General features: G+C 38.7%; 1 protein-coding gene across 20 annotated transcripts in view; it reads right to left on the bottom strand.

Annotated features, from left to right (window-relative positions):
* LOC120634462 (twitchin) overlaps window positions 1-21280 on the bottom strand; it is a 160556-nt gene that overhangs the window by 30607 nt on the left and 108669 nt on the right. For all 20 annotated transcript variants that reach the window (XM_039905046.1, XM_039905066.1, XM_039905049.1 and 17 more), the window contains 27 exons: window positions 20832-20992; window positions 20370-20511; window positions 20037-20145; window positions 19104-19308; window positions 18306-18573; window positions 17952-18112; window positions 17668-17812; window positions 17243-17395; window positions 16312-16440; window positions 15621-15811; window positions 15047-15161; window positions 14379-14574; window positions 13553-13771; window positions 12435-12636; window positions 11536-11680; window positions 10723-10854; window positions 10135-10348; window positions 9704-9857; window positions 9352-9588; window positions 8730-8944; window positions 8196-8415; window positions 3066-8054; window positions 2534-2701; window positions 1793-1945; window positions 1300-1449; window positions 778-972; window positions 274-478 (listed from right to left, as the gene is read on the bottom strand). In XM_039905046.1, coding sequence (XP_039760980.1) covers window positions 274-478; window positions 778-972; window positions 1300-1449; window positions 1793-1945; window positions 2534-2701; window positions 3066-8054; window positions 8196-8415; window positions 8730-8944; window positions 9352-9588; window positions 9704-9857; window positions 10135-10348; window positions 10723-10854; window positions 11536-11680; window positions 12435-12636; window positions 13553-13771; window positions 14379-14574; window positions 15047-15161; window positions 15621-15811; window positions 16312-16440; window positions 17243-17395; window positions 17668-17812; window positions 17952-18112; window positions 18306-18573; window positions 19104-19308; window positions 20037-20145; window positions 20370-20511; window positions 20832-20992 — 9573 coding nt within the window. The remainder of the gene's footprint in view (window positions 1-273; window positions 479-777; window positions 973-1299; window positions 1450-1792; window positions 1946-2533; window positions 2702-3065; window positions 8055-8195; window positions 8416-8729; window positions 8945-9351; window positions 9589-9703; window positions 9858-10134; window positions 10349-10722; window positions 10855-11535; window positions 11681-12434; window positions 12637-13552; window positions 13772-14378; window positions 14575-15046; window positions 15162-15620; window positions 15812-16311; window positions 16441-17242; window positions 17396-17667; window positions 17813-17951; window positions 18113-18305; window positions 18574-19103; window positions 19309-20036; window positions 20146-20369; window positions 20512-20831; window positions 20993-21280) is intronic.

Genomic DNA, 21280 nt, shown 5'->3' with positions numbered 1-21280 from the left:
TTTTTTTTATATATAGACAAGTGCTTGACTGCAATCACACCTGATGGTAAATGATGATGCAGCCTAAGATGAAGCGCGCTTGCCTAGAAGATGCCTATTCACTCTTGATTTGAAGGTACCCAGATTATAGGTATCAGGGAAGACGGAAGATGGGAGGGCATTCCAGGCCTTTGCGGTGCGGATCAGAAAGGAAGAAGCAAAACGCTTCGTACGTGTTTATGGTATTTCAACCACGTTACATTACAGGTTGAACTAATTTTTTTTAATACGAACCTCCATCAGAGGCCGGTGCATCCCAGGCAACGTCGACATAGTTCCTGCCAACGCGTAAGACGCGAGGCGACCTTGGTGCAGATGGCGGTCCGGCTTTGCCGCGAACCTTGAACGGTTGCGAGCTTGCTGAATATTTGCTGAAGCCAGCCGCGTTCTTGGCACGCACGCGGAACTCGTATTCGTGACCGGGTTCTAAGTTGTAGGCCTAATGAAAAAATAATCTATTAAATCTCTTATTTTAAGCTAAGATTTCCAAGATACTCTAAAAACTGTATCTTATACTTTTTAAATTATATTAAATATATAAAAGAAAGTTTGATTTTTCGACAGTGTCATTGAATAGTATTTACTATAAGCGGAGGATAATATCTTAAGGCCCAAAAATAAGTAAAACGGCTTCACTACTCTATTTTACTCCAGAGTTCTTACCAACCATGAGGACTGTGCATATAATAGGGAGATTAATGAGATAAAGATGATGATGAACTCGTAATTCTGCCTTACCTGGTAGTTGCAATCCTTGACAAGATAATCAGCACTGGCCCATACATTGTCTTGTACGTCTCTGAACTCGATCTTGTATCCTTGTATGCGAGCGCCTCCATCGGACCTCGGCCTATCCCATATGACGGTGGCTGTTGAGCCATCCCAATCGATAACTCTTGGTACGCCCGGTGGATCGGGAATCGTGAATGGGAACTAGATTTGAATGGAAAAAAAATAGGTAATTTTATTATTCGAATTCTTAATGTATGTAGACATATATATTAAAACTGTTCTAACAAAAGAATTAAGCCTCCGTCGGTTTTCCAATGTTTATTCTTCAAAATCCAGCTTTTTAGGAAATCTTTCACGCTTTGAAACTCTTGTAGTCTTCGTGTTAGAAAAGCTTAAATTAAATTTTTTTATGCCTTATTTTACTCTATACAATTAATGACATTTTGAAAACCAGAACTAACTACTCAAAACTAGTTTTTGGAGATATAAGAAACGTAATGTTTTAAGAGAACTCTAAAGAAAACTAACCTTGGCAGTGACGTAGTCGTCCATCGCCAATGGTTCAGACACTCCGTACTGGTTTTCAGCGCGAACGCGGAACATGTACTTCCTGTTCGGTTCAAGACCCATCACGTTGTAATGGCTGTTGCGGACAAACGATGATGTCTTCGACCATACCTGGCGGATTCAAAAATAAATTAATTCATTGTGCTTCGCAAACAATATTTGAAACTCGCTAAGAATTAAGTCCATCACTAGAACGTAAGGACGTGGGCTATAAATAGAAAATAAATACTAATAGTCTTTTAGACAGTGGGGTACGAGAGCGGAAGTGTTAAACTGCCCCGTGAGGTGCAAACTGGAGCCAGTCAGTTGACGAAATTTGGCCTAAAGAGGCGTTAAAATCAGAGGAATCATAAACTAGATTTAAGAATTTTTATCTTGATCTGTACACATTAAATATATTTGTTAGACTTGCAATCAATAACCTGACTTGAAAAATTAGATTAGTAGTACTTACTCCAGTATTGTCCAACTTCTCCACAATATAATTGGTGATAGGCGATCCGCCATCGTCTAGTGGTGGTTTCCATGACAACGTGCACGTATCAGGCGTGATGTCTGAAGCGTCCAATGGGCCCACTGGTGGTGATGGCTTGTCTACCACTAGCACCTAAAAGAAGAGTTTAATAATATAAAATTGATAGAAACATAGAGTTCTGGTGAAAGACATTTTCCTTGGAATAGCGCTTCTAAATCTATCTTTCTGTAATCAACTCATTGCGATTACCCATTATTTTCGGATAAAAAAATATTATTAAAGACTTTCTTTACGCGACGTTTGTCAAAATTAACCCGAAATAAAATATTGCTACGGGCTAGTTAATATAAAACTATAAAAATAAAAAGGTACATGTCATTAGAAATGTACATTTGGGCGGTATTGTAGCGCTGTGATGCCAGGAATATATGCTCCTCAAGGTCTTATCGATTAACACGCAGTATTTATGACAATGCCAAACATCAGTGTTATTAATGCAACAATCAAGATCAGACTGGTTGACACTCATCGCCTATTGGCTAAAATAAACAGTTACGACCCGAGTACCATGAACTGTGGCAAGAACAATCAAAACGATAATTGCATGATTTGCAACACAAGTTGAGTACTGGTGGGCTTTAAGCAGGATTTCTCAAACAGATCTTTTAAATCTCATCTTTGAGTTTTAAAACAAAACCCTAAATTTTCTTCACAACTTACCCTGCAAGTGCCGCTGTCTGAGCCTTCGCTGTTGATCAATTGCACAGTGTAGGAGCCAGTGTCGGAACGTTTGGCACACGAGTTTATAAACACCGTGTTTATGTCCGTAGTATCGAAACGGATACGATGATCCGGGAATACTTCTTCGTTGTTTATTATCCATGACACCTAAGGAGGTAAGGAAAATTTATTAGTCAGGAAAAAATCGAGAGTATAGCTTAATATAGTGAATCATATAAATAATAACTAACTCTATATTATATGACTCTACATAACTGAATGTTGCAAAACTTAAAGCGCGTATTGTAACAACATATTTTTTAAAGTGCTGTTGATTCGGGTACCTTTGCTCATCAGACAAAATGCTTGAAGATGCTTTCGACAAAAATAGTGGTAATTTGTTTTCTTCGGAAGCACTTTACTTCAAATACGGATTTTATAAATGATTTTATTTTTAACGATGTTTTTGAGTGCAGGGATGGGGATAACCCCATTTATCAGTAAATATTATTATGAGAAATAATAAACTCACCTTCGGTCTTGGGTTTCCAGTAAAAGGCACTGTAATCTTAATCTCATCTCCAGCGATGACAGTGATGTCACGAAGGCTGAGATCGCTTGTAATGCGGGGAGCTGATGGCGGCGCGCATGCGCGAATGGCGTCCGAGCTTTGAGAGTACGGGCCTTGACCTGCGGCATTGACAGCAGATACGCGGAACTCATATTCATGGTTTTCTATCAACCCTTGTACTTTGTAAGTTGTGTTTGGAATGTGTGCGTGGGACGCCTTCGTCCATTTGTCCTCCGTAATTAACCTCTTCTCCAAGATGTAACCCGTAATCGGAGATCCTCCATCAGTGCGCGGTTTCGTCCAAGTAACCGTGATGGAAGATTCCGTAGTTTCGACCGACGTTGGTGTACCCGGAGCACTGGGTGGATCGAATGGATGTCTGGCTCGGATTGGCTCAAGTGTCTGCGCGGGCTCTGATTGACCATATTGGTTCTCAGCCATAACTCTAAACTCGTAGCTCTTGCCAACTGTCAAATTCTTCACCCGTAGGAACGGTGTCGTGACATAACCAGATACTTTAGTCCATGTAGGTGTGCGAGCTTCACGTTTCTCTACGACGTAATTTGTAATATCACCGCCACCGTTATCTTTAGGCGGGTTCCAGTACAAGGTGAGTGCTTCACCCTCGAATTCTTCTGCACGCAAATTCTCTGGTTTTCCAGGTCTGTCGAGCACACGTACATTAATTGTGGCTGTGTCATAGCCAGATGGGTTGCGTAACTGCAAACGGTATTGACCTCCATCTGTTCTCTTTGCATTTTTGACCACAAGCGACGCTGATTCGGGTGTAAGTTTCTGGAATATTCTCGAGTCACCATCGACATCGAGCTGTTTGTCGTCAGCAAACCATGACGCAGTTGGTTGTGGGAAGCCGGTGTAAGGTACATGAATAGAGAAGTCTTCACCAGCACGTACAGTAATATCTCGAACTCCACTGAGATCCATGCATGGTTTGTTAGGTTGTTCAGCGATCGTGATGTCGCTTGTGGGTTTACTCGGTTCAGATTTGCCAATCTCATTAACAGCGATGACTCTGAATTGATATTCTGCGCCTTCTTTAAGTTTTGGTATAGTGTGAACGAGGCTCGGGATGGGCACGTCATTGACGTCTTTCCAATCTTTGTCTCCCTTACCTTTCTGTTGAACGATATAGCCCTTGATTTTAGATCCACCATCGGATTTTGGCGGTCTCCATGATAATGTAACAGAGTCTTTTGTCACTCTATCCGGCTTGGGCGCCTCCGGTGCGCTTGGTTTTAGCCTTTGAGTCTGTGCAACAATAGGTTCCGTAGGTTTGCTTGGTTTGCCTGGACCGGCTTCGTTGACGGCAATGACGCGGAACTCATAGCGGCTTCCTTCACGTAGGTCTTGGACTGTGTAGCACGTATTTGGTGTTGGATAATTGTTGATTTTAATCCATTCACCACCACGTTCTCTCTTTTCAAGATTATAGCCCGTAATGGGTTTTCCACCGCAGTTCAATGGCGGTTGCCATTCAAGGGAGCAGCTATTTGCACTGTAGCCTGTGATCTTAGGTGTATCAGGTGCATCTGGTGGATCGAATGGCATTTTAGCAACGATTGCTTTGCTCTCTAATGGCTCAGATACGCCGTATAAGTTTTCTGCGCGAACTCTGAAGACGTACTTCTTGCCTTCAGTCAAATTCTTAACAGTGAATGAGCATTTGGGACAGAATCCAGCGACCGTTCGCCAGTCATTAACACCAAATTCAGCAACTTCCACTACGTAGCCGGTGATTTCACTGCCACCGTCGTCGGCGGGTGGCAGCCATGTCAGGCTCATGGCATCATGTGTGACTGGCATGCAAGACAGCGGGCCTTTAGGTATTCCAGGTTTGTCAACTACAATAACTTCAATATCGGCAGAGTCTTTTCCATGTTCATTGGATGCAGTGATAGTGTACTTGCCTGCATCTTCGCGAGTCGATTTCTCAATGCTAAGCTTAGTCTCTTCAGCTTTAGTTTCAGCTGTAATTCTATATGAAGGAACAACCGGGATGGCTCCCTTAGCCCATGTGATAGTCGGTGTAGGAGCACCGGAAATTGGAATGTTTATATTGATCGGTTCGCCGGCCCTAACCTTGATTTTGCGACCGATGAGGCTGTCTAACCATAACTTCGGTTTTTCCTTCATTGGTTTAGCGATGATAACGTTAGAGGGGTCAGAAGGTTGGCCAGGTCCAGCTGCGTTAACAGCAGAGACTCTGTATTCGTATTGATGGCCCTCTTGGACCCTGTCATCGTTGTATTCGTTGAGCCGGACCGGTTCTCTGTTCATTTTTATCCAGCGGCCAGTAGCTTTATCTTTTCTTTCAACATCATAACCGATAATGCTGGATCCACCGTTAGAAATCGGTGATGGCCATTTGATCTTGATATGATCCTTATCCGCAGAAACAAGTTCTGGCTTACCCGGTTTGCCAGGTACCGTGTATTGGTTCTTGGCAACAACTGGTTTGTCTGTTACTAATGGTTCAGATCGTCCCTGTAAATTTTCAGCGAATACTCTAAATTCGTATTTTGTTCCTTCAGAAAGTCGTGGTACAGTTGCATGGTTGTATTTCGGATTTATGTATGTGACAGCTGGTACCCATCCACCGCCATGTGTCAAATCACGTTTCTCAATAACGTAACCTGTAAGTTCGCTACCACCGTTGTCTTTAGGTGGTTTCCATGACAAAGTAACGGATTGGGCAGTTATTTCTTCATATTCAAATGGAGGTTGTGGTGGTCCAGGAACATCCAGTACAATTACATCAAAGCTACCCTCATCGGATCCGGAATCGTTTTTCAACGAGAGGTGGTATTTACCAGCATCTGACCTCTTGCAGTTTACAGTGTGGACGATAGTGTGGTGACCGACTGACGTCACAGTAGTTCTTTCGTTTGTTATAACTGGCTTGCCATCGCATGTCCATTTAACTTCAGGAATAGGTTCACCAATAAAGTCAACATCAAAGTGGAAGATGAGACCAGCCTTGATACGAATCTCTTTAAGTGGTGTGAGAATCTTAGGCGCGACAAATCTGTCCTTAGCTGTGATTATATCTGAAGGTTCACTTGGTTCTGATTGCCCAGCTTGGTTAACTGCAATGACACGGAATTCATAATCTTGACCTTCAATCAGATCGGGCACAGTAGCTTTGTTTTTCCCAGGTGGTACATGTGCAGCATTGACCCAGTATGGGCTGCCCTTTTCTTTCTTTTGAATAATATAGCCAGTAATGGGTGCTCCACCGTCAGATTTAGGCGGAGTCCATTGTAAGTCGACGTGATTCTTGCTCCAGTCGGTAGCCTCAGGTTTACCGGGAGCAGAAGGTTCGTCGAACTCATTCTTCGCGACAATTGCGCGATCTAATTCTAATGGCTCAGATTGACCGATCGCGTTAACCGCACTAACTCTAAACAAGTATTCCTTCATATGTATTAATCTTGACACAGTATGGGATAAAAACGTACTCATTCCTGCATCCGACCAAGTGCCACGAGAGAGATCCATTTTTTCGATAACGTAATGCAAGATTGGTGATCCACCATCGTCCAAAGGTACTTTCCATGATAATGAACAAGAGTCTTTTGTGACGTCAGAAGCAACCAAAGGTTTTTCTGGCCTGGAAGGTTTGTCCAATACAGTGACTTGTGCACTTGCCGAGCATATTCCAAGGTCGTTCTTCAGGGTCAATTTATAAACGCCACCGTCGGAGCGTACGGAAAATGGAATGTCTAGAATAACCCTGTTATGCATAATCTGGATATCGATTCGGTCGGATGGATGTACGAGTTTGCCGTTGATTTGCCATTCGACTGTTGGCTTTGGAGATGCTTCTATCGGGATTTCATATTGAATCCTTTGTCCAGCTTTGACAGTCTTGTCAGCAAGAAGCATTTTGTCGAAGGTGGGAGCACAGAACCTAGCCTTAGCTACCTGTGATGCAGATGCATCAGAAGGCTCTCCGTTTCCAGCCTTGTTAACAGCAATAACTCTAAATTCGTATTCTTCTCCTTCCTGTAATCCCGGAACTGTGGCAGTGGTTTGGTTTCCTGGTACAGTAGCAGCAAGTTCCCAAGGACCATACTTCTTCTTGGCCTCTATAATGTAACTAGTAATGGGAGAGCCACCGTCCTTCTTTGGCGGTACCCATTCCAAGTCCATGTGATCCTTGTCCCAGTCTTTGACAACTGGGGTACCTGGTTTGTCTGGGGTTCCGTAGGGATCTTTAGCGGTAATAGGCTCGTGACCAATAAGAGGTTGAGATTCCCCATGTCTATTGACAGCTCGAACACGGAAATTGTAGTCGTGACCTTCAATAAGGTGGTCAATGCGAATGTAACAGCCCTGTACGTCTCCAGCGGGGACCCAACGGAGGTTTTCTTGGTCCATCTTCTCAACAACGTAGTGAGTGATTTCACTTCCACCGTCATCTTTGGGTGGTCTCCATCTGAGTGAGCAACCATTCTTGGTGATGTCATCAACCCTTAATGGACCTTCTGGTGGTAGTGGAACATCCATAACCACAATCTTGACCGTAGCAGAATCTGTGCCATTGATATTCTTGGCTTTGAGAGTATAAGTGCCAGAGTCTGCACGCTTAGCGTCAATAACTCTGATTTTAGATGCATGAGTATCATTTACAATCTTGATTCTGTCTGTATTAAGTACCATGTTGTCTCCATTAAGCCATTCCTTGCTTGGAGTTGGTTCCCCTGCAACTGGCACGTCAAGTTCGAAGTTCTGTCCGACCTTGATTTTGATGTCAAACATGAAGTTCCTGTCGATCTTAGGTGGCAGATTCTTAGGCCTGGCCAGGTGTGGGCCAGTTCCATCGCTTGGGATACCCTTTCCGGCTTTGTTGACTGCACGAACTCGGAATTCGTACGTGTTGCCTTCGATGAGATCTGGTACCTTTCCGGTTGTGACATCACCTTCGATCTGTAACAACCACACGTAAAATAAGTAAATGCAACTTAAATTTTAATTTATTTTTTAAATTATTTGAATTAATATTCTCTGGAATGCTTTTTATGCTGCTAAAATCTTTTCTTTCTTGAAGCAATCTCAATTATTCTTTACCTGAGCACACTCCTCCCAATCGGGTGCGAAGCGATCCTTCTTCTCAATAACATATCCAGTAATTGGTGCACCGCCATCTGTGTCTGGCCTGGTCCATTCCAGTTCAACGAAGTCCTTGTCAAAGTCTTTAATCCTTGGCGTGCCAGGTTTGCCGGCAACGTCAAATGGATTCTTTGCTTCTGTGGCGTGTGGTGTTGTGAGTGGCTCTGATTTGCCTTGTCTGTAAATTAATATAAGATGAATAACTTGATTTAATTTATTAAAAAAAATTAGGAACGGTTTTAGTTTTTTCTACCTATCGGTATAAGGTTTATCATTAATTTTTTAGGCGCTTTAATCACAATTAAACCAGCATTATTCATAATACTTTAGAGTTCAATTAAACGATTTTGTTATCAAAATTAATCAATCAATCGCTAATATTATGAGGCTGCTAAAATGTGGCTGGGCTTATGCCTAACTGAAGACGTCCGTCCACTGACTAATCTTAATGAGTATTGAATAAATATACTAAACAATGTTTCAATAACTCACCTATTAACAGCTCGGACTCTGAACTTGTACTTATGTCCCGGTTGTAAACCATCAACTGCAAGGTTAGTTTGAGGACCATCTGTTTCACCAGCATTTACCCATCTGCCCGTGGCCTCATCCATACGTTCCACGATGTATTTCTCGACGGGTTGACCTCCATCGTCAGCTGGTGGGTTCCATGAAAGTTTCGCACCATTGGCATGAACGTCGGACACCTAAAAACAGCAGATACCAATGAAAAAGCATATTATGGAATCATATAATTATCATAAGCTTTACGAATCTAAAAAACAAATGGCCAAAAAGTATTTTATTAAAATTTTTTTTTTTTTTTTTTTAATCCTACTAAAAGTTTAGATACCGCTAAACTTTTAGTAAGTCTTTAGTAATTTTCTGCATTCCCAATGAAGATAAGATAGATTAAAAAGATCAGTATCCATCTTTTAGCAAACATCTTGATATCCGTGCTAAATATGCTTAAATGATGGTGGTTTTTCTCCACGTATTGATATATCTATGACAGATATGCTAACTAATATAGGAGGATTAAGCAGAAATTGTCTTACAAATTACATTAAAACTGGTTAATCGAAAAATAAACAAAACGTAAAGAATAACTTACCTTAAGTGGTCCTCCCGGTGGGCTAGGTGCGCTTAATACAATGACCTCAACCTCAGCAACGTCTTTTCCGTTAGAGTTCTCAGCAGTAATCGTATATCTTCCACTGTCAGACCTATTAGCTGCCTTGCAGTTCAGTTTGGTGTTATAGTCGGAATGCTGAACCTTCATCTCGCCTGAAGACTTAACTTCTCTCTTGCCAAGGAACCATTTTGTTTCTGGCATTGGTTCACCGGTAACCTGTTCATTAAATTATTATGTGTTAGAATGCAAACTTCTAACGAATGTGGATTGACCTGTCAAAAATAGATTTTTGGTACATTTCAATATATGATACTTAAAACAGTTGACTCACCTTGACATCGAATCCAAACTTCTGTCCAACCTTAATCTTGATATCAATCAAGTTTGTCCTATCAATCTTAGGCGCAAGGTTTCTGGGCTTGGCGACAATGGGATGTGTGCTGTCACTTGGGACACCTGGTCCGGCCTTATTTACGGCCCTTACACTGTAAGCAAAAAATATATTGTTAGAATTTAAATTGCAACTTTCAACCCTACAATCCTAAGGAAAAATTCAACATTAAATGGCGCAAATGCTGACGCGGTTATCAGTGGACTGCTGGAAGTCAACGTTGAGCATTAAATACAAAAGATTTGTGCTTTGACTAGGACTTACAATTAAGAACAGCAACTAAAGTATTAAATTATTATTAATAAATTTTAAACTAAGCACCATCGACCATTTATTAATAAACTACGATCTTAAGCATTTATCATCCTTACCGGAACTCATAAGTCTGTCCTTCCACTAAATCAGGAACAGTACAAGCGGTCTTATCAGCCGGTACTTCGAGGGCCTTCTCCCAGTTTCCGAACTTATCCTTCTTCTCAATGATGTATCCTTCGATGGGAGCGCCACCGTCCTCTCTGGGCGGGGCCCATTTGAGGTCAACGTGGTCTTTATCCCAGTCTGTGACTGATGGGGTGCCTGGAGCGCCTAAGACAGAAAATTGATTATAAGCCTCTTTTATTCATAAAATCATAAATAGCTTGACGGTTTGAGGACCGACTAAAAACCGCAGGATCGTAAACTCGCATAAAATCTGTTGGATTACTGGTGGTCTTCTACCACATTAGTTAAAATAAAGGATGGGGCAGTTTAAGCATTAATAAACATGGTTAATTTTTTTTCAAACAAATATGTATTTGAGCAGGTCGAAACTGCGTAAATCCAATAAACTTCTTGTTATTTTCTTCGTCTTTTTTATAAGTAAATCGAGGAAGCGATGATTTTTAAAGCACTTCTCCGAAAGTAAAAAGTATTTATATCAAACAAAAATATTGAGCGTAAAATTAGTAAAATCATCTTACCAGGTTCGTCGAAGGGATTCTTAGCGACGATCTTATCCTCTGAGATCAGAGGTTCAGATTCGCCTTCCGAATTAACAGCGGATACACGGAATTTGTATTCCTTGCCGGGAGTTAAACCAGTTACTTCACATCCTGTTAAAACAAAAAATTACCAAATCAAATAATTATAAAAAAATATTGTAAAGATTTCAAAGTCAACCGCTGCTATTTTAAATGCTAAGAATAATTGATCTGTTTATACTTTTATGACTGAAATTAATAATCAGATAAATTTTAGCTCTTCCTTATCGATAACGAAGGCTCATCTTGGTATGATCTGAAGCATTTAGATTAAATTTATTCATTTACAGTTTTTCTCTTAACACTGTTAAATTATATACATAAAACAGAACTATTTAAAATTTATAAAAAAAAATATATTGATATTAACTTCGAGCGATAGCTAACTCATTGAATTTAATCTTAGATCTGAAGATTTTGTATAAGATCGATATTTAATCATTAATTTAGACCGTTAGTGGGGAACATGGTTTTAAAATGTTAATCAATCGGCTTAGGCAAACTGGCTATTTTAACGGTATAATAATTGGACATGTGATGCAGAATTCCAAATAGTATGCACTCCTCAAACACCATTTTATAGTAAAATTCAACATGGAAGTCTTAGCAGCAACATGCCTTAATAACATGGTTTAAAAATTTACGACCATGGTTAGGAAGCAAGAGTACCAAATCATAACTTAGAGCATCAGTCTCCAAGGTTAATGTTTCCTTTCCTTTTTGAGGAGATGATAAGCAAAGGTTATAACTTACTAGGTTCCTCAGAACGGGCACACGGTACCCAGACACCGGTGTCAGTGTCAAGTTTGTCGATCTGGTAGTACTCGATAGGAGTGCCGCCATCGTCTTTTGGTCTCTTCCATTTGAGTGTCGCGCCGTCTTTGTGGACGTCTGAGATCTTAAAGATAATCGATTGGTAATTAGTAAACAGCGTTTCATAGGCTTAATAAATAGCCAGTACAGTACAGTAGCTATAACTTTTTAGAGTTATGTGCTTCTTAAGTAACTAAATATCACTTGCTTTCACTGTGATGAAAAACATCGTGAGGAAACTAACATGCCTGAGAGTTCCCTCATTTTTGTAAAAAGCGTGTGAAATCATAAGAGTACGTTATGTTCGTTTTTTTATAATTTATGTCAAAGACTGTAACCCAAAAATTATAAAAATACTATATATTTTTGTCAAACTACAAGTCAAACATTTTGTCGATCAAGGAGGCCCATAGATAACATTTTTAATGCGTGAATTACATAAAAATTGTATACATTGTAGTGAGATGATAATGATAGTTACATTCATGGTTCCAGCTTTTTGTTATCACCATCTCATTAAAAAATATTATATTATTATAATAAAAAAATATTAAAAAGCAACCTAGTTAGAGCCATTATTCATACCCCAGGTTTTTTTGCGTTTACGTTATCCTTTATATAGTATAAAACTAGCGGTTATCTGCTGCGAAACCGTTAGTTACCTGGGCTAAAGATAGTCTATGACACTGTCTGTCCTTTCCAATAACTCTATGCCTAAAATCAACTTGATTGATTGCTAAGTTAGGGGCTGGAGTAAAGACATACAAACCAATACACTTTCGCATTTATTATATTAGTTAGGACAGGAGTAATCGGTTCGCTTATTAAGAGTTGATTACCTGTAGTGGTCCTTCAGGTTTAGCAGGCTTGTCAGTGACGACCACATTGATGGTGACGGTATCTCTGCCACTCGAGTTGACAGCTGTAACGGTGTATTCACCAGAGTCGTCCCTCCTAACTGGGCGAATGCTAAGCTTTGTGAAGTAGTCCGGACTATCGATTGTGACGGCCTTGGACGCACGTAGAGGCATGTTCTGGTATCTATAGAATAAAGAGATTTTTGGTGTGATATATCTTATAAGTGATCGCAGAAGATGGTAGTAGTAGAATAGAAGACTTTTTCTGTTATATTCCCGTATTACTCGTACGACACCCGCGATTTCATTTAAGGTAGTTTATTTAAGATTAACAATATTCATTAACAGTCTATAATGGTCTACTGCTGGATAAAATGCCTCTCTAAATGGTATAGATTTCCCATAATCTTACGATCACCCAGCGTGGTGCTGGGTGATCGTAAGTATTCCCTTAATCGCCTCGTATAACACCCGCAGGAGGGGTGGTGACAACTGTATTATGATCATGATCATAGGTAAACCCTCCTATTGGGAGAGGCTTTTAGTCCAGCAGTGGAGTTCCAGGCTATTTATGATGATGCTGTTATCTTATAAGCCTGGTCAGATTGGCTGTTGGTTTAGGGTTGCAGAGTGGATGTAAAATCGAGCTTCTCTTTCATTGTCCAATAAAATATATTATTTATCTTCAAAATAATTCTGACTATTTGTTTTTGATAATGCCATATTTTATTCCTGTTATAAGCCAGCTTTTTATATCTTTTAAAATTAAAATGGTTTCGATATCACATGTGCCAAGCGTTACTTATTTAGTAAACAAATCGGAAACTTAACAATTGCGCATTACAATTAGTCTTAAAAAATATAAAGTAAGAATTAATTAATGACGGAAAAAATAAACAAAGGTCAAATTATTATCGATTGCATGTAGTTGTTAAAATTCTCACAACCCCAATAAGACCAAATCTTTATGGTGCGAAATGAAACATTAATATACTGATTTAAGGTTGAGAATCAGAGTTCGCCAAAGCACTTGTATATACACACAAGTGTTTTGGAGAACTGTCTGAATTCATAGACTACTTTTGTACTCATCTGCTTACCTCCATTCCACCGCAGGAGCAGGTTCACCAGAGATAGCCGCCTCCAGCTTAAGCGAGGATCCTGCAGATAGAGTCACATCACGAAGATGTCTCCTGTCGATCTTGGGAGCCAAGAATCGCGGCTTAGCCACGAAGTTCTTGCTGCTTTCTGAAGGTTTGCTCTGACCAGCCTTGTTGATGGCGATAACTCGGAACTGGTATTCGTTTCCTTCGATGAGTCTGTAAATACGTACAAGTATATAATTTTTCTGTAAATTTTCCTCATAATTATAAAAAATGTATCATTTTTAATTTAGAAGTTTAAATGAAATATACTTTTACTTTATAGAATTGTAGTCATAAGTGAGAGCAATAGAGGTCGGTGTAATTTTGAATGACTTGAATCATCGATTGATAATATCAGCCAATGACTAAACAATAATATCATCGTCGTAACTCATTAATTATCACTAATAAGGTTAAAGTTACGACGCATCCCACTTCTGATGTTTTAATTGTTTATACAAAACTTGTCTTACTTGGCAACTTGCAAGTTATAGTAAATTTTATGAGTATTGTTAGAGCGGAGAAGATTGGAATCAGAAATAACAAATCGATTATTTATCCATGCTTTTTGTTTTCTGTATTAAGTTTATATTAACGTGTTTCTAATGCGGAAAACTGGAATGATTTGTAGATTTAGAGCTAAAGCGTGGGCATCTTAAGTTAATAGAGAAAGTTCAGTTTTGGATGTTAATGGAGAAGAAAATTGCCTAATTTATTGACTGAAAAAGTAGTATGATATTGTAGAACTTTAATTTTATTTTTGAAATAAATTAAAACTCACCCATTAACAGTAGCTGAAGGAGTAGGCGTGTGGGTTTCCACAGCCTTCTCCCAAAGCGGGCTGTATTTGTCTTTTCTCTCGATGATGTAGCCAATGATTGGTGACCCACCGTCCGATACTGGCGGTTCCCATTTGAGGTCCACATGGGTAGCCGACCAGTCGTCGGGTACGGGGGCAGATGGTGCTTCCGGTACGGCTGTAAGAAGGGTTTTTAGATATCATGAAATCTTTATAAATAAAATTTTAATTCTTCTAACGTAAGCACTTTACTTTAGACAAAAATACTTGAATGAAAATACCCGTATAATTATAAGGAAAAGTCTATTGTCGAGTCATATGTCAATTTAAAAAAACGTGTAATATGATAACCTTTTTGTAAAAAGCCAAATTTATTTTTGGGCCAGTAATTGACTCGAAACGATCACTAAATCCCTTATCAGACGATCATTTATAAGTTCTGCTAGTTTGTTGTTATGACTGAATTTAAACTAAATACGAGTATTTAATAAATAAAGAAATAGAATATTGTAGGTATTTTATAAGTTAAAAATACAGAAATAATTAACTCGCTATAAGTACAGTTCTTCACAGTCCCAAAGCTGTTGTTACTGAACCGACTAAACTGAATATGTTTGTGAGTAAGAACTAAAAGAGTTAAAACAACTCACTGAATGGATCCTTGGCAACAATAGAGCCAAAGGTTTCCAATGGTTCGGATTCACCCTCTTTGTTGATCGCCTTTACTCGGAACTTGTATTCATGACCGGGTATTAAGCCATCGACCTGTAACAGTAATGAACATTAATGAACCAATTAAAAGACATTGGTTAATTACCTAAAATATTCTAGCAAGAACAACTACGCAATTGCCATGTGTCAATTTCATACAAAGTAATGAAATTCAATTTACTATGAGTACGAAGAGATCCTGCCATAATATATTCGTCGCAAAGCCGTAGTTTTTATGCAAATTCAGGAAGGTTTACGTACAAATAAACCTTTTATTTCCCTTCTTTTTAACAACATCAATAGCTTACCGGTAAAAATATTATCTGAGAATGCTTAAATCTCTGTGCGTGGAATGAGTTGGAGACGAAGGATTATATATTTTTCTTCCAATATAGTCCAACCAAGAAAGAGTTGTTCGACACAGAATGTTTTTATCACACAATATGAGGTAAAAGTTATTTGCCTCTCTTAACAAAAAAATTGGAAAATATACACAGATCTATGATAACGTACCTCCATTTCAGGCACATTTCCGAGGGTCTTTCCAACTGGAACCCAAGAACCTGTCTCTGGGTCGTATTTCTCAACCTGGTACGCTTCAATTGGTTCACCGCCATCATCCTTGGGCCTCTTCCACTTGAGTGTGCAACCGTCCTTATGGATGTCCGACACTTCTAAGGGGCCTTCGGGTTTTTCTGGCTTAGCTGGGAACATCATATTTGGTTAGAAGTGATCCGGAAAAGTATGTACAAGAAGAATAATTTCATTTTTATTCATGCTCAAGAATAATCTTTACTACGATTTAACTCGAAAATATTTTATTTCATTATTGATTCTTGCAAAGATTTTGGGTTAGTTTTGAAACGCCAATGAAACCGTTGTTTTATTGTTCTTTATACGTATTCTGATTAAGGTCTTATTCCGAGAAGTCTTTGTGAACTAGCAAATATTAAATACTTTAGTATTCACGCTATAACAAAGCGCGAATACTTTCATTAGTTGTGACGACAGCAATCGCCTCATCAAATTAATATCGCCTTTATATATAGTTAAGTATAAAGTTTCTTTTGTAAATATTTTTGTTTAATCTTTTAATAATTTTGGCTTAGTAACCGATATTTTTGTTGTATTCAACTGAAACGTCTGTCGGATTTATTTTGACTAAGTATTAAAACACCCTAACTTAAACTTAATCTATACTTACATGTGACAGTAATTTCAAGTTCAGCTGTGTCAGAGCCATATTTGTTGATAGCCTGGATTTTGTATGTACCGGCGTCCTTGCGTCGAGGACTGGAATGTTGATACTTGCTCAGGTATGGAACGTTGATAACTGTGGGAGGAAAAGAAATATTATTGATATTAAAGGGGAATATCATTCGAAATATACTTGATATGAAAGTATATGCAATACAACTTTCAATCAAGACCAATGACCTCGAACCCGTCTAAGACGTAATCATTATTTCCTATTCTACTTCTTCTTCTTTCCTATATCCCACCAAGTTTTGAGGAGTCGGCACAACATGTCTTCTGCAAACTTGAAACAGACCTGTTATTGGTTTTGGTCTATTTTTAAAGGCCGATCGCTTGTTTGACTCTCCTTAGGAATGTTTATGGGAAGGCTTAAATTACTAAGCTATCTCGCATACCTCGTTAAACTGTGTAACAATGTTTTAATTTACGCCGAAATCATAAAAAAATAAGCGATCTATTAGTGATTTCGCGGTAGTGGCTTCGGCCGGACCGAGTTCGATCTCCAGCACCTCTATATTTTCAGTTATGTGCATCCTCAATTTAAGCAATTATAATCACTGGCGTCACCGTTAATGGTGACGGAAACCATCATGAGGAACCTGCATTCCTGAAAGTTTTCAATATCGTTTTCAAGCCTGTGAAGTCTACCAATCCGCACTTATCCAGTCTGTTGGACTACGGCCTAGACTCTTCTTATTCTGAAAGGAGACCCGTTTGTATTGGGCCACTAATGGGTTGATAATGATAATGATGATGATGATTGGTGCTTTCAATGCTAAAACATAATGGATTGAAATACTGTTTGAAATCATCGTTTTTGCATAATCTGGTGTGCTTACACACAAACAACAAGGTTAAACATGGAACACCATACTAACGTTTAAGACCATTGCCGCTGCTGACAGTCTTGCCGTTCAGAGTCCACGTAACATCAGGCGCAGGTTCTCCCGTGACCTTGACGTCAAGGGAGATTGGTTCTCCTTCGCGTACTTTGATAGGACGGAGATTGCGACGGTCGATCTTCGGTGCCACTGTAAACAAAACAATAGTTTTATATAGTCAAAATAATTGTAACTTTTTATTAAAATTTAAATAATGTTAGGATGACATCGATTTTGACATTTTGACACGTGTTTTACTAAGATTCTAAGAAAACAATCTTTTAAAAGGGTGAACAAACTTTTTTCTATTTCAAGCATCTCCAAAAACAGAGATGGAAGTAATCTTTTATAAAGGAGGCCTACTATTAGAATTAACTGACGTGTATAAAAAAAAGTTAATATAAAGTATCTGTTCAACTCACATCTCCTAGGCTTGCAAGTGACAGACTTGCTAGCGTCACTGGGTTCACCAGGGCCGGCCTCGTTGACAGCCTTTACCCTGAATTCGTACTCTGTACCCTCGTCCAGGTTCGGCACTGTCACTTTGTTGTTGTCGTTTGGTCCAACCTGTTATATATATTAAGGTATTAATATGATATCGAAATTATGACAACAATCTTATCTCAAACGGAATCACTGATCGCCTCTGCGGAATTATTTTGCCCTATCCATGATAGTAAAACCACTACTATTATTGTTTCCTCACCTCACAAGCCTTGAGCCACTTGGTGGAACCAACTTCCCTCTTTTCAACAATGTAGCCTGTGATGGGAGCACCACCATCTTTGATGGGTTTCTCCCATTTGAGGTCCACGTGTTCCTTGTCCCAGTCCAGGATTTCCGGTGTCCCTGGTTTGCCGGGCTCATCTATGCAATGAAAATTATAGTCTTTAATTATCTTTAGGGTTGTATTAAAGAAACTTCTTGAGCCATTTCTGTTTACTTAGAACAAAAAAAAAATAGATAGCCTAGAAATATCCGGTTGTACAAAAAAGTCTAGAAACTTTGTACGCAAGTATTACTGGTATGTAACTAAAAAAAATATCTAATTTTTACTTACCGAATGGATTCTTAGCAATAATAGATTGTTCTCCCTCCAAAGGCTCAGAAACTCCTTCGTTGTTTACAGCAGATACTCTAAACTTGTACTCGTGCCCGGGTACCAAGTTCTCTATTTCTGCTTTTGGTTCCTTGGTTTTCAATGCCGGCAACCATCTACCGGTTTCTGTGTCTAGTTTCTCAACTAGGTAGTGATCAATGGGAGCACCACCGTCGTCCAAAGGTGCATTCCATTTGAGTTGACAACCCTCTTTGTGGACATCGGAGATCTAAAATTAAAAAAGGGAAATAACTAACAAAGAATCGATAACCTCGTGAATTCGTACCAGCTATAATTGTTTTGTTTGTAACTATTTATAAACGGTTAGCAATCTTTATCGAACACAATCTATTAGAGTAATCCGAAGTTGCCATTTCTGAAATTATTGACCTCAATTTTTCAGCGATTCCTTAGGTTTTATTTTTATTCTTATACCAATGGCAACGATGTTGTGGAAAAAAAAGTCAATTTAGAGTTTTTGCGAGACACATTCACGGCTTTTTATTTTAATACATATCGATATTAATTAGAATATTAAAGATTAAATACTCGTTTAACATATGTTTTGATAGACAATTTAAATTTGTTAAGAAATACGAACTTTTCGGATATAATTTTTGTTTTACAAAGTTAGAGTTGTTATTTTGATAATGATTTTCGGTTTTAGTGGCATATTACTAGAAGAGTTGGAAGCAGCCTATATCCATTAAGATTGGTATTTCCTTAGCACTTATCAAGTTACATTCTAAAGGTACTGACCTTCAATGGTCCCTCAGGCTTAGCAGGCACATCCAATACAATAACTTGTATGGTTGCTTCATCTTTTCCGCTGCTGTTTTCAGCCTTCAGCACGTATGTGCCGCTGTGTTTGCGCGATGCAATCATCACTGAGAGTTTCGTCTTGTAGTCTTCCACGTCTACAGTCAGGTCATCCCTTGAGGACAGACGCTCCTTGTTGTGGAACCTGGATTATAAAGATTATTATATCGTAAATAACTTCTAAAGCTTGATATAAAAATAGTAATCAAAATCCTTTTAATAATTCTACATTCCTTTATTCCTTCCATCAACAAAGTAAAAGGCATTTTCCCTTTATTTTATAAATAGCAGGATTATCGTTCTCAAAGTTCAAGAAATGGTATTAGTTATTATTTTTATTCCCTTAGTGATATTTTCCTGCAGAGAACACATGTTGTCGACTTTCTTCGGACTTTGGTCTTTTATATGATGCCACTAAATTTTAATAAAATGAAAGAATAAGTAAACCAAAAATAAACTGGTTATTAGTATGAACATCTTATAGCCTATAATATTTAACTGCCTACATTTTCATTTATTTATGCTTTTATGGATATTGTAGATATCTTGATCTTTATGGGAACCTTCTCTTTTATTTTTTTTCATAACGATGAATTAATCAGAGAGCCTATGCCGTTTTCAGAACCATGATAGGTTATCTATATATTTTTTATAGGCATTTAACTGAAAATTTACGTAGATTTCATTGGGCGCGAGGTGTCCGGTCGCGTAAGATGAATTCATAACGATTATTCGCGACTGCTTGATAGGTTGAATGCGACGGCCAGATAAGCATGAAGCTAAAACTAAAAAGTGACTAACAGTTTTGGACTTTTGACCAGTATAAGCATCGGGATTACATTTAGAACTATCAAAGGAAAATAATTTGCTTACCATGTCTTTGTCGGTGGAGGTTCGCCAGTGACCTTGACGTCCAACCTGATGTTCTGCCCAGCCTTAAGCGTGAGATCACGCATGTTAGTTCTGTCGATCTTAGGCGGAGCTGCGAATAAAATTATAAAATGATCTCCTCATCTTTTAAAACATTTACATTAAAACAAAAATTCTGCCATTATGATGTTCTTTTGTTAAATGAGGTACCAAAAGGTAAACTTCTCTATAATGTGGTTTAAATAATAATTGTTAGGTATACTCAGTTCTAATTCGCACATCTCCGGCAGAGAGACCCGACGACATTTTACGACTTAAAAAAATCTGCAGACTTACCAAACCTATCCTTGGCAAGCAGATTCTCGGATGCCGTGGACGGTTTGCCTGGGCCGGCCTTGTTAACGGCCTTCACTCGGAATTGGTATGTTTTCCCTTCGATTAAATCTGGTATGCGGGCATCTGTTTTATGTCCGGGAACCTATAACAAGAAATTAAATAATAAATTATCCGCTATGATACATAAAAATGGCACTAAAGAAATTCCTAACGATCGATTTGCACTACACTTGACGACTCATTTAAAAAAAAAAAGATAATATTATTACTGTCAAAATGATCCAGCTAATAAGTAAGTTAACAAAAAAGCTACTCCTTTCGAACAGTCTGTAACTTAATAATATAAGCACAAGCAATTATCTAAACATACGGATGGATCGCAGTAGAAACATTTTCTGAGTATTCCAAAATGTATATATTCATTTTTTATTTAAGTATTATTCTTATGCTTCAAATACGCACCTCAGCAGCTTTAACCCATTTGCCGGTATCGCGGTCTTTCTTTTCCACGATATACGCTGTAATGGGTGCGCCGCCATCGTTCGCGGGTTTTTCCCATTTGAGGTCAACGTGATCCGCACTCCAGTCCTTGAACTCGGGCTTGCCTGGTGCATCTGGTTCGCCTGTAGAAGACCCAAACTTAAATAAAATATTTCTCAAATAAAGTTACCTTGACCGAATTATAATAATTAGATACCTACTAAATATATGCCTTTGTTTAATTATAAGATGATAATGTTAGCAGCCTCGTAGCAGTTTCGTATTTTTTGCTGATTAAATGTACTACAGATAATGACGGATTTAATTGATGGATACCCACTTAGTAAAGTACCACGCATAAAAAACACTATAAAGTTGGTCTGGAAATTAAATAAACCGGACAAAACAGGACCTAATATCTCACTAGTTAA

This window comes from Pararge aegeria, chromosome 24 (assembly GCF_905163445.1).
Source record: "Pararge aegeria chromosome 24, ilParAegt1.1, whole genome shotgun sequence".
Taxonomy (NCBI): domain Eukaryota; kingdom Metazoa; phylum Arthropoda; class Insecta; order Lepidoptera; family Nymphalidae; genus Pararge; species Pararge aegeria.
The sequence above is the reverse complement of the archived record's forward strand: the minus strand, read 5'-3'. Positions and strand labels throughout refer to the sequence as shown.